At 41.2% G+C, this 13,082-nt stretch overlaps 1 protein-coding gene across 2 annotated transcripts in view; it reads right to left on the reverse strand.

Annotated features, from left to right (window-relative positions):
• Positions 1–916: 916 nt before the first annotated feature.
• The window catches only part of Qpct (glutaminyl-peptide cyclotransferase), a 33,307-nt gene continuing 21,141 nt past the window's right edge, over positions 917–13,082 (reverse strand). For both annotated transcript variants that reach the window (NM_001134557.3, NM_001399516.1), the window contains 4 exon segments: positions 917–1,514; positions 6,083–6,199; positions 7,601–7,700; positions 9,508–9,684. In NM_001134557.3, the coding sequence (NP_001128029.1) occupies positions 1,369–1,514; positions 6,083–6,199; positions 7,601–7,700; positions 9,508–9,684 (540 nt within the window). In that variant the 3' untranslated portion in view covers positions 917–1,368.

Genomic DNA, 13,082 nt, shown 5'->3' on the forward strand with positions numbered 1-13,082 from the left:
TTTAAAGTTAGGTTACAGAGGCGCAGTATCTCTTATAACCTTAGAAACAGCATTGCAAGAGAAACTCTAGAAAAATTTAATGGTGTAAAAAATGAAATTCCAATGTTTTATATAGCATAGTAATTATATCATTGTGAATAATTATGTAATCACATAACTAAAATTATATACTTTCTCTCCTGCCTAGAACTTATATTTCAGCAAGTAAATCACTTTCCATTACTTCCACTGTTATTAAACTTAAAACCAAAAATATTTCCAAACGTATCCTGTTCCTGACACTCTCTACCCACTCTTAGAAGAACAACTATTCACTCCATTTCCGCCCTGAATGTAGGGAACAGTGGCCCCCAACTAACTTCATTTTTATGAAATGATCGATTTCCCTAAGTGTTCACTTGCTCAAGATTGATACATAATAGATAATTGTTTTCTGTCTCTGAAGATAACTCAGGATGCCTATGTGTCTCCAGGAAAAAAAAATGCTATTATCTACCAAACTAGAACACCAGAAAAACACACACAAAAAAGTTTCATAGTTTATGTGCTATTGTTATGATTTCTTAATATTAACTCTTGAAGGTATACTCTGTGGTCTTTTTCTGTTTTTATCTTAACCCAAGATACAAACAGGAAATACATGTCTTATAATTACATTAGAGGGGGAACCCTCCAAATTAGAGATATAGCTTGATTCTACCTATTAAGAAATGTGTGCAGTAAAGCATGAGACTAACCAAAAAGGCAATAGTTATTCTGTTAATGCAATGGGATTATACCTTGTTTGTAATGGTTTTTGTCACCAACTATACCATCTTTACAAAAGTAAATTAAAGGTGCAAAAGTCTAGAAAACTGGACCATGCACTAAAACGTACACTTTCTCATTTATGCACAAGAAAAACAAATTCACAATATACAATTTAATTTAGACTTTAATTCCCAAGAAATAAACTCCACAAAGCTTTTCTAAAAGAAACTTTAGGACTGTCAAAGTACATGTCTGTGTTTCATTACATATTATATAACACACTATATAATGTCACATATAAAACTACCACTATACAGTACAACGTCATTGTACTTAAGAATTGTTTGCAATTCTATGGCATTGGTAAGTGAATCTAATGTCATTTTAAAGTTTTCATCCAAAAGAGTTTCAAAAATTATTTTTTATTTCTTTACATGTTTCTTGTCTCTAGAGGAAACTTAGTGAGGGCATCATAGAATTCTACAATTTGCTGACCGCATATTCAAAGACACCTACAGAATGAATCTATAGGACACACAACATTTATCTGGCGTCAGATGGTTTAAACGATGTCTTGAAGTTGTTGCAGAAGCAATTACCAGAAACTAAATTCACATATTACAAGTGAAGATATTCCAACACAAAGACCTGAATGATTTTGTTGAGATTGTCAATGGTTGACGAGTGCAGATTTTCTTCATTGTCATCCATGGTGTGCCAGACTTCAGGGAAAGGAGAAGCTATCAGGTGAAGAACTGGGACACCTGTAGGAGAGGAGCAACTCATGAGTAAGAATTCCCAGGGGGTGAACTAGAAAGTGACATTTGCCGGTAAAGAAAGATCCATAAGCCACTCGGTAATTCATTGCTTCACAAGCACATTAAGGTTTGTCAAACAAAGGTCAATTAATCCAGTAAGGGAACGATAAGTCACCCATTGCCTGCAAAGCTCTTGGTTCAGGAGTGGAAGGCAAGACCTTGCCTATGTGGAGTCTATATTCTAGTGGAGAAACAAATGGACACATACAAGACATAGTCATAGGCGATGCTAAAGCTTTTCAAACATCACAAAACAGGGTATGAGGATAAGGATGGAGGGCAGGCAGGGGGACTGGATGAATAAGGAGCTATTTAAAACCAGGGAAGAGCCTCTCCAGAAGCTAACATTTGGATAGAAGCACAAACCCAAAAGAAAGCAGGCCAGGCACAGATCTAGGAATGTAAAGATCTCAAGGTTACCCTGAGCACGGAAAGAGCACAACAGCCAATGTGGCCAAACCACAGAAAGAAGTGAGACACAAATGAGAGATGATTTTGAAACAGAATCAGAAAATGGAAGTCTTTATTAGGCCATGATAAAGCTTTCCGTCTTACTCTATATGACAGCAAGCCAGGAGAATTAAAACAATTAAGTATTAACATAATCTGATTTACTGTGTTAAAAGATAATTCTATTTTATGTGCAAAAAAAAATGAGAAGCAATAGTAAAAATTTAGAGACCAGTAGGAAGGCTACTTAAAAGTCACTAACTTAATTTAGACTTTCACATTGTGACACAGGATATCTTTCTCTTTTTTAATAATTTATTTGGTTTTGTTTCATGTGCGTTGGTGTTCTTCCATGTGTGTCTCTGTAAGGTGTTAAATCCCCTGGAACTGGAAGTACAGACATTTGTGAGCTGTCACATGGGTGCTGGGAATTGAACCCAGGTCCTTTGGAAAAACAGTCAGTGCCCTTAACCACTGAGCCATCTCGCTAACCCCCCCAGAATATCTTTCTTACCAACCAGGCCACATCAAAGTTGAATGAAGGGCAAGAATATAGCTTAACTTTATGCAAGGCAAGGCAGGATGCCAGAGGATTCTGGGGTTTCCTAACTATGTTACGGTTATGAAGAAACAAAGATGCTGTCAATATTTCAGAATGTCTGTCATGAGAAAAGAGAAGCCATGAATGGATGGCATCGTGGCCAAACTAACCAATTCATTTAATGATTCCTATCACTCCTAGATTGCTGCAGATTGGGAGAAATGGGAATTATTGTGTAAGTTCAGCATTGTATATAAGATTCAACCTAAGTGACCATCATTAAGACTTAAACACCCACGAGTGCACGATTCAGAAGTGGAACTCAGAGAAACTCAGTGGAATTTAAGACAGCTCCCAGCATGCTGACTTGAGCAGCCGGATAAATGTAGATCATTTACTGATAAGGGCAAGATGAGGAAAGGGACATTCCATGACACATATTCTTCCATATCAATGAACAATAATGGGCTCTATCATTTCATCTGATAATCCAAAGAAAGGAGCTGATAAAGGAATGGTCTTTTGTTTCATTTTATTTCATTTGTATTTATTAGCTTTAATTTTTCATAAGATATATTTTGATCATTTTTCTCCCTTCCTCAGCATCTCCAAGATCTCCCCCATGTCCCTACCCTCCCAATTTCATTCTCTCTCTCTCTCTCTCTCTCTCTCTCTCTCTCTCTCTCTCTCTCTCTCTCACACACACACACACACACACACACACACACACACGAAATGGAGTACATTTTATCTTGATTAATGGTTAACATACCCAGGGTCACTCCACTGAGGAAAAGAAATCCCCTCTCTCAGTGGGTATAAATTGCAAATAGCTTCTTGGCTAGGGATCGGACTTTTTAGTTAGGGGCATGTCCAAGTACCTGGCAAGAAGATGTTAATGAACTGCAAGCTGCATTTGAATAGTACCTTCTATCAATATAGACCAGGTGATGTCTCCTTATCACTTAATTTGTTTAATTATCTAACATTTATCTTATAGATATAAATTCATAAGGCACATGTTGGTCAAAACTTATTTATAGCAAAATAAGTATTTTCCTTTTAAAGATGGGCTTTCATTCAAATTAATTTAGTGTCTATTTTTGATCTTTTAAAATAATTTTATGTGGGTCAAAACATTAATATATAAATTTCATTCATTCAACCTTAAGGAACATGGGCTTAGTGATTCAAAATATACCAATATTATTCATGATTAATTTCTCAACTATATGCAGCGGTTGGAGACCTGGAACCTTTCACCATTAAAGAAAGCTATCTAATGGCACCAGGTTGCTAAATAGTTTGGGGAATAGGAAGATTCTTTATACATTAGGTAATGGTGACTGCAAAAAACTGGTTAAAGTGAGGAAAGTGACTGTTGAATGGTAAGCCATGATATAAATTAGGCATTTATATTATGTAAGTCTCGGGGAAGCATTAAGGAAAAGGTGATAAAGATGGAAGGAAGGGGAAGGACGGGAGGATGGTGTGAAATGCTAGCATGACGGGAGAATGGTGTGAAATGCTAGCATGACGGGAGGATGGTATGAAATGCTAGCATGACGGGAGGATGGTGTGAAATGCTAGCATGACGGGAGAATGGTGTGAAATGCTAGCATGACGGGAGAATGGTGTGAAATGCTAGCATGACGGGAGAATGGTGTGAAATGCTAGCATGACGGGAGAATGGTATGAAATGCTAGCATGACGGGAGAATGGTATGAAATGCTAGCATGACGGGAGAATGGTATGAAATGCTAGCATGACGGGAGAATAGTATGAAATGCTAGCATGACGGGAGGATGGTATGAAATGCTGGCATGACGGGAGAATGGTATGAAATGCTAGCATGACGGGAGGATGGTGTGAAATGCTAGCATGACGGGAGGATGGTGTGAAATGCTAGCATGACGGGAGAATGGTATGAAATGCTAGCATGACGGGAGAATGGTATGAAATGCTAGCATGACAGGAGAATGGTATGAAATGCTAGCATGACGGGAGAATAGTATGAAATGCTAGCATGACGGGAGGATGGTATGAAATGCTGGCATGACGGGAGAATGGTATGAAATGCTAGCATGACGGGAGGATGGTATGAAATGCTGGCATGACGGGAGAATAGTATGAAATGCTAGCATGACGGGAGGATGGTATGAAATGCTAGCATGACGGGAGAATGGTGTGAAATGCTAGCATGACGGGAGAATGGTGTGAAATGCTAGCATGACGGGAGAATGGTGTGAAATGCTAGCATGACGGGAGAATGGTGTGAAATGCTAGCATGACGGGAGGATGGTATGAAATGCTAGCATGACGGGAGGATGGTATGAAATGCTAGCATGACGGGAGAATGGTATGAAATGCTAGCATGATGGGAGAATGGTATGGAATGCTAGCATGACGGGAGAATGGTGTGAAATGCTAGCATGACGGGAGAATGGTGTGAAATGCTAGCATGACGGGAGAATGGTATGAAATGCTAGCATGACGGGAGGATGGTATGAAATGCTAGCATGACGGGAGGATGGTATGAAATGCTAGCATGACGGGAGAATAGTATGAAATGCTAGCATGACGGGAGGATGGTATGAAATGCTAGCATGACGGGAGAATAGTATGAAATGCTAGCATGACGGGAGGATGGTATGAAATGCTAGCATGACGGGAGAATAGTATGAAATGCTAGCATGACGGGAGAATAGTATGAAATGCTAGCATGACGGGAGGATGGTATGAAATGCTAGCATGACGGGAGAATAGTATGAAATGCTAGCATGACGGGAGGATGGTATGAAATGCTAGCATGACGGGAGGATGGTATGAAATGCTAGCATGACGGGAGGATGGTATGAAATGCTAGCATGACAAGGCTACTGCGCTCCTGAACTCACGACAGCTGTGACCTTTACAGGATCTTTGTAAGACTGGGCCCACAACATCATGTCATGGAGAGTAGAAGATCTCACGAGGCCTCACCCCTCCCTGAGCATTTGTACACAGTTACAATGGTTGGTGTGGGAGGGAGAGACATAGAGTGGTGAACATACTAGTAAGATGCCCATACTTCTATAAATAAACTCTCATCCACTCTGCCCCTGTAAGCAACCCTAACAAAACCCACTGGCTCATTAAAAAAACACATGAAAGGGGCGGGGAGTAACAAGAGGGAGGGGTCAACAGGGCAAAGGGAGAGGAATATGATCAAAGTACATTATATACATCTATACAAAATGTCATAATGAAGCACTATATACAATTAACACAAAATAAAAATAAAAGATAAGAAAGAATGTGACAATAATATTTAAAATTTCAAAATGCGGGTTGGGGATTTAGCTCGGTGGTAGAGCGCTTGCCTAGCAAGCGCAAGGCCCTGGGTTCGGTCCCCAGCTCCGAAAAAAAAAAAAAGAAAAATTTCAAAATGCACATAAAATATACAATAAATACAGTAGCCACAGTAGAGAAAACACAATGCACAACAATACACACACACACAAACACACACACACACGGTTACCTTTTCTTAAAAATGGAATGTGGTCATCCTGGATAATATTTCCATAACCAAAATTCTGAAAATATTTCCTCTCCAAAGAATGATCCTTGAGTAAACCCAACTCAGAGAGCTGCTGTTCTGTAGACGGAAGTCAGACGTTAGATGAGCATCTCATTGTCTCTGTTCAAGACTCAGAATACGACCTTATTTAGGGAGCTTGAAATCTTATCACGCGTGGAATTTTTCTCTAGATATGTATCGGCAAACACAGCCACATCTATGACAGTAAGAGTCTACACTGCACCCATGACAGTAAGAGTCTATTCTGCACCTATACATCACTTTGGAGTAGAGGAGAATAGAGACAAAGAGTCACACATGACACTGGCGGTGCTGGTGAAAACCTCTTTAAGAGTTGATGCTCAATAGAAAAATGGAGATTGAGAATGAGAAAGTAAGAGTCAAAGGTGTTGGGAAAACTCAGGTGCAGATGTTCATAGAACCAGGTAGTGCATGGGGAATGCCTATGGAGGGATGTGGGGCCTATGCAAATGGAGTAAGATGAAGTCTATCATCCTGGCCACTCTGTGGGGAGACTACTGTGACGTCTGTCAGTGATTCTCAAGGTGTGGTTCCTTATTGGCAGCTTCAGTATCACCAGAGAATAATGGAAAGATGCAAATTAGCCACCATGACCTCTGACCTAATGAATCAGAAATCCAGGGTACAGTCCAGTAATCCATGCATTCGCATGAACTCAGGGGATTCTGATGTGTGCTGAGATCTGAGAACGACTGACCTGCCTACACAACCCATCACTCCTGTCTTGTTGCATATAACTCATGTACATAACCCATGTGCTGCTTGCTACAAAATGGTCAGATATCATGAGATGATAAAACAAGGAAATAATTCCAGGGATCACTGTTCATTTTTGTGATAGTTAAATTTCAAGGGTAAAACAGTATCAACTAGGAAGCAAGTACAATGGGATTTTAAGAAAACTGAAAAAGCCCCAACTACCACCAAATATAGTATTCTTATCTATCAATACTTATATTTCCTTATCCATTGGTTACTTTTTTCTTATACAATTAAAGAAATAGTTAAAATGTAAATTCCACAAACAAGGACAGCGCAATAGATTTTAATCACACTTAGGTACAATCTATTGATGTGTGCGTTTCAGAAACGGAATTAAGGGAAGCACACGGACTCCTTGGTGGGGAAAGACAAAGGAGATGAATTTGAGATGGAAAATTAAATTAAATTCCAGAGTATCTTTTGGCATCATTTCTAAGAATCTATAAATGGAGTGTTTTGACGTTTGCATTTCAAAATAGAATTCCACCTAAGAAACTAAACTGGGACTGCTGAAGAATTAGGAATAATAAACTAATTGGTAGGGCAAGACAAATGCCAGCGAGGTAGGTTAAATATTTAAATAACACATTTAAATCATAAATTGTGAGTTTTAAGGTGTGGTGCTTGCCAGTAGGAAGAAACGGCGCTTTGCTCTTTAGTAACTGTGATGCTTACCAATTGCTTGAAGTCTAGTAAACCATCTGGTAGTCTTGGGGAAAAAATTAGGAAATGTTGGATTTGCTGCTCCAATTAAATCCAGTAAGACCAACAGATCCTAAGAGAGAAAAATACTGCTCTGTCATAGTCACCCAAGCATGTTTCAGACCCATCGGCAGAGAAAAACAGTCAAAACTAAACACATTTTAATAATCAAGAATCACACAGAGAGCTTTTTAAATGAAAAGGGGGGTTAGTAACGCTATTTGCTAACCATTTTAGAGAACACTGCAGATCTTGCTTTCGCAACATGGTTAAATGGGGATGTATTATGCATCGAAAGAGCATAAGTAAAATAAACTAAAAAGGGAGATTTGAGGCATATTTTACAGTTTGAGAAAAGGATACGGTTGCTCTGTGTTCGCGTGGGAGTTCAAACCTGTCTAATCTATGCCATTATCATTGGGCATTTTTAACTTTAATCTGTAATGATAGGTGAGCATGACAGAAACTATGACTCATACAGGGATGTAAGAATTCCTTTAAAGGAAACTGTATACATCATGCTACCGGATCGCTATTTCCTTGTATAGCAAACAAGGAGATCCATCTGGCTACTCTCTGAAGTCTCCTAGCTCTAGCCTGCCAAATTAAGCCAATTTCTCTTAGCTCATTTTAGCCATAAAACATCAGCAGGTGTGAGGACTCACTTCCTGAAGACCACCACCTAGATTAAGGCCTCCAGAATTAGCAAAATAAGTGAAATACTGTGTGGGTAACTGCCTACTGTGAAACCTGACATATAGTAGATCAATGTTTTCAGGTTTGAAGATTCCAAAGACATGGTATACATGAATGATATACACATACACATATGTGCAACTGAAATATATATTCATTCATTTGGGAAAACACTTGTTTGAAATAGGAACAAGTTCATGAGATTGGCTAGGTCTCTGTTTGAGAAATGGATGGTTCTTTCCATCACTGTGGATGGTATATCTGGGCTGATAGGTAACTACTAACTTTCTGCATCAACTCTTATTTGTCTGAACCCCTTTGAGCGGCTCAGGCACGAGTAAACAAGTGATGACCATTTGCCTTTGACTCAGAGTGAGCTGTCCGCATACCCCAGAAAGTCATGCTCACATAAGGAGCGTTAAAGAATCTAGAGGACACCGGTTGCTCATTTGATTCATAGGATGGCAATCAGCAGGCATGCGTGAAGGCAGGATTTAGGAAGTGTGTCAGAGCCAAATAGAGAACACTGGGAGGAATGACTTCCCGAGAGTAGCATAAGCGGTGGGGGGGGGGGGGGGGGGTATGGACTTGGTGACGGAGTGAGGATTGGTCAAGTACGGGAAGAGAGTCACAGGAGGACATTTACAGAAGGAGAATCATGGAGGTTAGAGGCTGGACCCATATTTAGTAATTGCAGCAGAATTTTAAAGCATCCTCAAAATGTCTCTACCCTCACATCCTAAATGCTACATTAATCTACCACATCAAATTAAGCATCCACACTGCAGCCACGGTAGTGCTTTAAACACAAGGGAAATTCCTCTCTGTCCTCTTTCCTCCCCTTGCCGGGGTTCCCACCCTCCTCTGTCTGGAAAGGGCTTTTCTCTCTCTCCATACTGCACACTGGTGGGGCGGCTGCTCTCTCTAAACCACACTGAATCTAATGGCTCCTTAATCTCGTTTTCACATCCTTTTAATTAAGCTCAGCCAAACACAGCTTCTAACACAGAATCGTTCTCTCTAGGTCTGGGATTCCTCAAAAATCCAGTGCTGGCCAAGGAATGTTCCACAATAAACAGTGCTCTGAGGATTTCGTGGCTCTTTTAGGTCTTTACTTGGTCTCAGCAGCCTTTGCTCTGGAGACAGGGACTGAGCTACAGAGCCAAGGAATTACTCAGACTGACCATGCCATCCAGTTGGTTGGTGCCTCTTGATCCAGGAGGGTGAGGGCTTGATGCCATCTTCTGAGCTAAGTGCCGAGACCCATACAGAGAATCTTGAGGAGACCAGTGAAGAAAGGCCTCTTCCCCATCAAAGAAAATTAGCCGGAGCGAGAGATCCGGCCTGGAACCGGAGACATCCTGGTAAAAAAGAACAATTCGAAAAAATAAAATAAAACCAATGGAAACTAGCTTCGACCAATCACAGACTCCCAGACTGTATATTCAAAAGCACTTAGTGAGGACATATTGACCTGGGATTGTCCTCAGGGACCTCTATGAACAGTACATCCTGAAAGATGGGTTCATGACGATCATCAGTGGAAACGAAGGGCAAAAAAAATGCTCCGGTCGATTAAAAAAGTAACTGGGCAGAAAGACAGACGTTCCATGAAGAGAAGAGGTCTGAGCAAATGAAGATGGGCCAGAAGTTGCTTGACACCACTTCCAACGCAAGCGCCATCCGAAATGCCTTGCATGTGCCCTCACTCCCTAGCAAGCTGTTACACTGTGGGGCTGCTGTGAGGAGCATGGTGACTTGCCACTGAATCTCCCCCTCGGGTGGATATGTTGCCCCAGCTGCAGCCTCTCCTGGGATGCACCTTCTGGGAGCATCCTTTATCCCATGACTGCATATTCAGACCCCTGAGCCTCGCTATGGGCCACCACCTCCATGGCTTCCCAGAAGTTAGCTGAGGCTGTGGTAAAACCAGAACTGCAGCTCCACTGCTTGCTCCTCCTAATCCCTTCTCACTCCTCTCCCTGCTGCCAGTGGTGATCCAAGACCACTCCCTACTCACTGACCTGAATGCTCCTCCTCAGGTGATGTTCAGCCTCGGAACGTGCTTCCTGGGAACCCAACCTAAAACAACTGGGTACCTTCTCACCTCACTGGAGTCTGAAATTTGTGATTGGATCTAAGTTCAAGAGTCTGCCCTAGGAACACTGTAGGGACAGACAGAAGAATTCTAGTGTTTCTCTTGAGAGATCCTATGCATTTGGCGTGTGAGGAGAAAGAGAAAACAAATACATAAGTATGGTATGTAATGTGCCAAGGGGCTCAAGTGTGAAACATACATCCATTGAGGGTCGGGAGAATTGAGAGATGGAGTCCTTGGGACATCAAGCAAGACTCTGTGAGAGACGGTATTTAGGAAAACTAACAAGGTTTACATTTTTTAATTGGGCTATGACTCTCCTATACAGATCAGTCCGTTTGGTATTCAAATCCCCAAGCCCACTTAATCTCACCTCTTCACTGCTACACTCCTCTAATGACCCTGTTTACTCCATTTTGGGCCAAATTTCTGGCAATCACTCCAGTCCCTCCCTTAAGTACACTGTCATCTCCCTGCCTCCCTTCATAGTCATGCTTTCATGGGACAAAGTAGTAATAATGTGGAGTACCGTCCTCTACCTAGTCTGTAACTATTCTCCAGATGCTGAACCTGGCTAGAAAAAAAATGAACCACCATGCCATTTCCTAGCTCAAATCCATGAGCCTGGGGCTGGAGAGATGGCTCAGTGGTTAAGAGCACTGACTAACTACTCTTCCACAGGTCCTGAGTTCAAATCCCAACAACCACATGGTGGCTCACAGCCATCTGTAATGAGATCTGATGCCCTGTTCTTGTGCATCTGAACACAACTACAGTGTATTCATATAAATAAGTAAATAAATAAAATTTCTTTTTAAAAAAAATCCATGAGCACAAGTTTTGATACAGCCTTTCTGTACTGTGCTGTGCACACACAAATACAGTCATTCACTCACCCTGAGCATTTCACACTTTTCCTTCCCTAACCTGCAGCTCCCCAGCTCAACCATCCTTACTCCCAAGTGATGGCCTTGATTCCTTCCTGCCAGTCTCCTTAGACACCAATCTCCCCACATATGCACTAAACGCCTCAAGGGCGTTATGTCCTCAAGGGCATTGCTTTAGCAAACGCCATTTCTCCTACATCAGGTTTTCTGTCTCTGCTGGATAGTTCTATGGGTTCGCTATCTTTGTTAGCGGTTGGCCTTTTTTTCCCATTTGTAGAAAAACCCACCGGAAGAATTTTATATGTGCAGTGTTTCTGAGTCTTATTCTTCAGCACCATTTTTTTTGTTCTGGGTGTTGAACAGGAACCCCAAACATACAAAGCAATTGCTCTACCAAATGAATCATGTCTCCCTGAAGTGGTAATAAATTAATCCGATCTAAACTCCTGAAGGGTGTGTGCATGCTTCTCCTACTGCCCTAATGTTGTGGATTTGTAAATGAAAGACACACACACAGCCTTTTATTTTAATATGTCTTAAACAACTCAATGGTTGGGCACTTCCAACCCTTCTTATATATTTGGTTGTGAGCCTAGCCTTTAAAGGCTGAGCCATCTCTCCAGCCCACTTCCAACCCTTCTTAACACACTCTCCCTTCCAATATTCCTGAATTATTAATTACTAAAACCTATATTTTATCTTGGCAGCCATGGACCCAGGCCTGTAGCCTCCTGGGCCATGATTCCCAACTCTTACATGTTGGCAGTTTCTCTGTCTCTCTGTCCTACGCTTCTCAGGCTGGGACTTTCTCTTTCCTCAGCAATGGTGAGTCTCCTTCTCCCTCTCATTCCTTGTCTGGGAACCTCAAAGTCCTGCCTCTGTCTCCCTGCCCAGCCACTGGCTGTAGACAAGCAAATGTCGGTGTAATTTGGGAACCCATAATATGAGCTTTAAATCAAATCCACATCTCACCCTTTTTGTCCATTAAAAAGGCCTTTTCTCTTAGATATACATTGAACATAGTTATAACAGTTACGTAAACCATAAGGTATGATATACACTAATAACGTCTAGTTTATCAATTTTGTCAATTTAGGTACAGTACTGTAACATCTATCCAAACCTCCCCCAGGATTTTCATGAAGTCTGTTCTTAAGTCTATCCCTCCAGGCTTCATCTACTCCATCTACTGAAAGCTGTGCCAAGAACACCTATGATCTACACATCTCTAAATTCAAAGGTCAACTCTCAGTCTTCATCACCCCTGACTTACTGACAGCATCCAGCAGAACTGATGCTCTATTCTGGGTAAAATCCCTCCATTTGACTCCTAGAATAACACGTTCTGCCTCCCTCCTTCAGGAGATGGAATTTAGTGCATGTGTGGGGAGCTTGGCATCTAATGAGACCAGCAAGAAAAAATTGAGTCTATAACTTGGGAGTGGGGATGGGCAAGGTAAGGAACTGCAGGTTAGGGAGAGGTGGAGTATGAAATGTGAGAGTGAATGGACAAAGATTCCTTCATGTTTCCTCCCTCTGAATGGCAAAGAGCACCAGGACTTGCTCCCTAATTGTCTTATCCCTGCTGGCATCTATTCTTGGATACCTATTCTGAAGTGTGTGTGTGTGTGTGTGTGTGTGTGTGTGTGTGTGTGTGTTTTCTCACATCTGATCTCCAAACCAACCACATATCAGCTGGTAAATTAACATCTCCACACAAATGTTTAATAGACAACTCCCACACATGTGAGCATGCATGTACATAACAGACGCT

This window comes from Rattus norvegicus, chromosome 6, assembly GCF_021556685.1.
Source record: "Rattus norvegicus strain SHRSP/BbbUtx chromosome 6, alternate assembly SHRSP_T2T, whole genome shotgun sequence".
Lineage (NCBI taxonomy): Eukaryota > Metazoa > Chordata > Mammalia > Rodentia > Muridae > Rattus > Rattus norvegicus.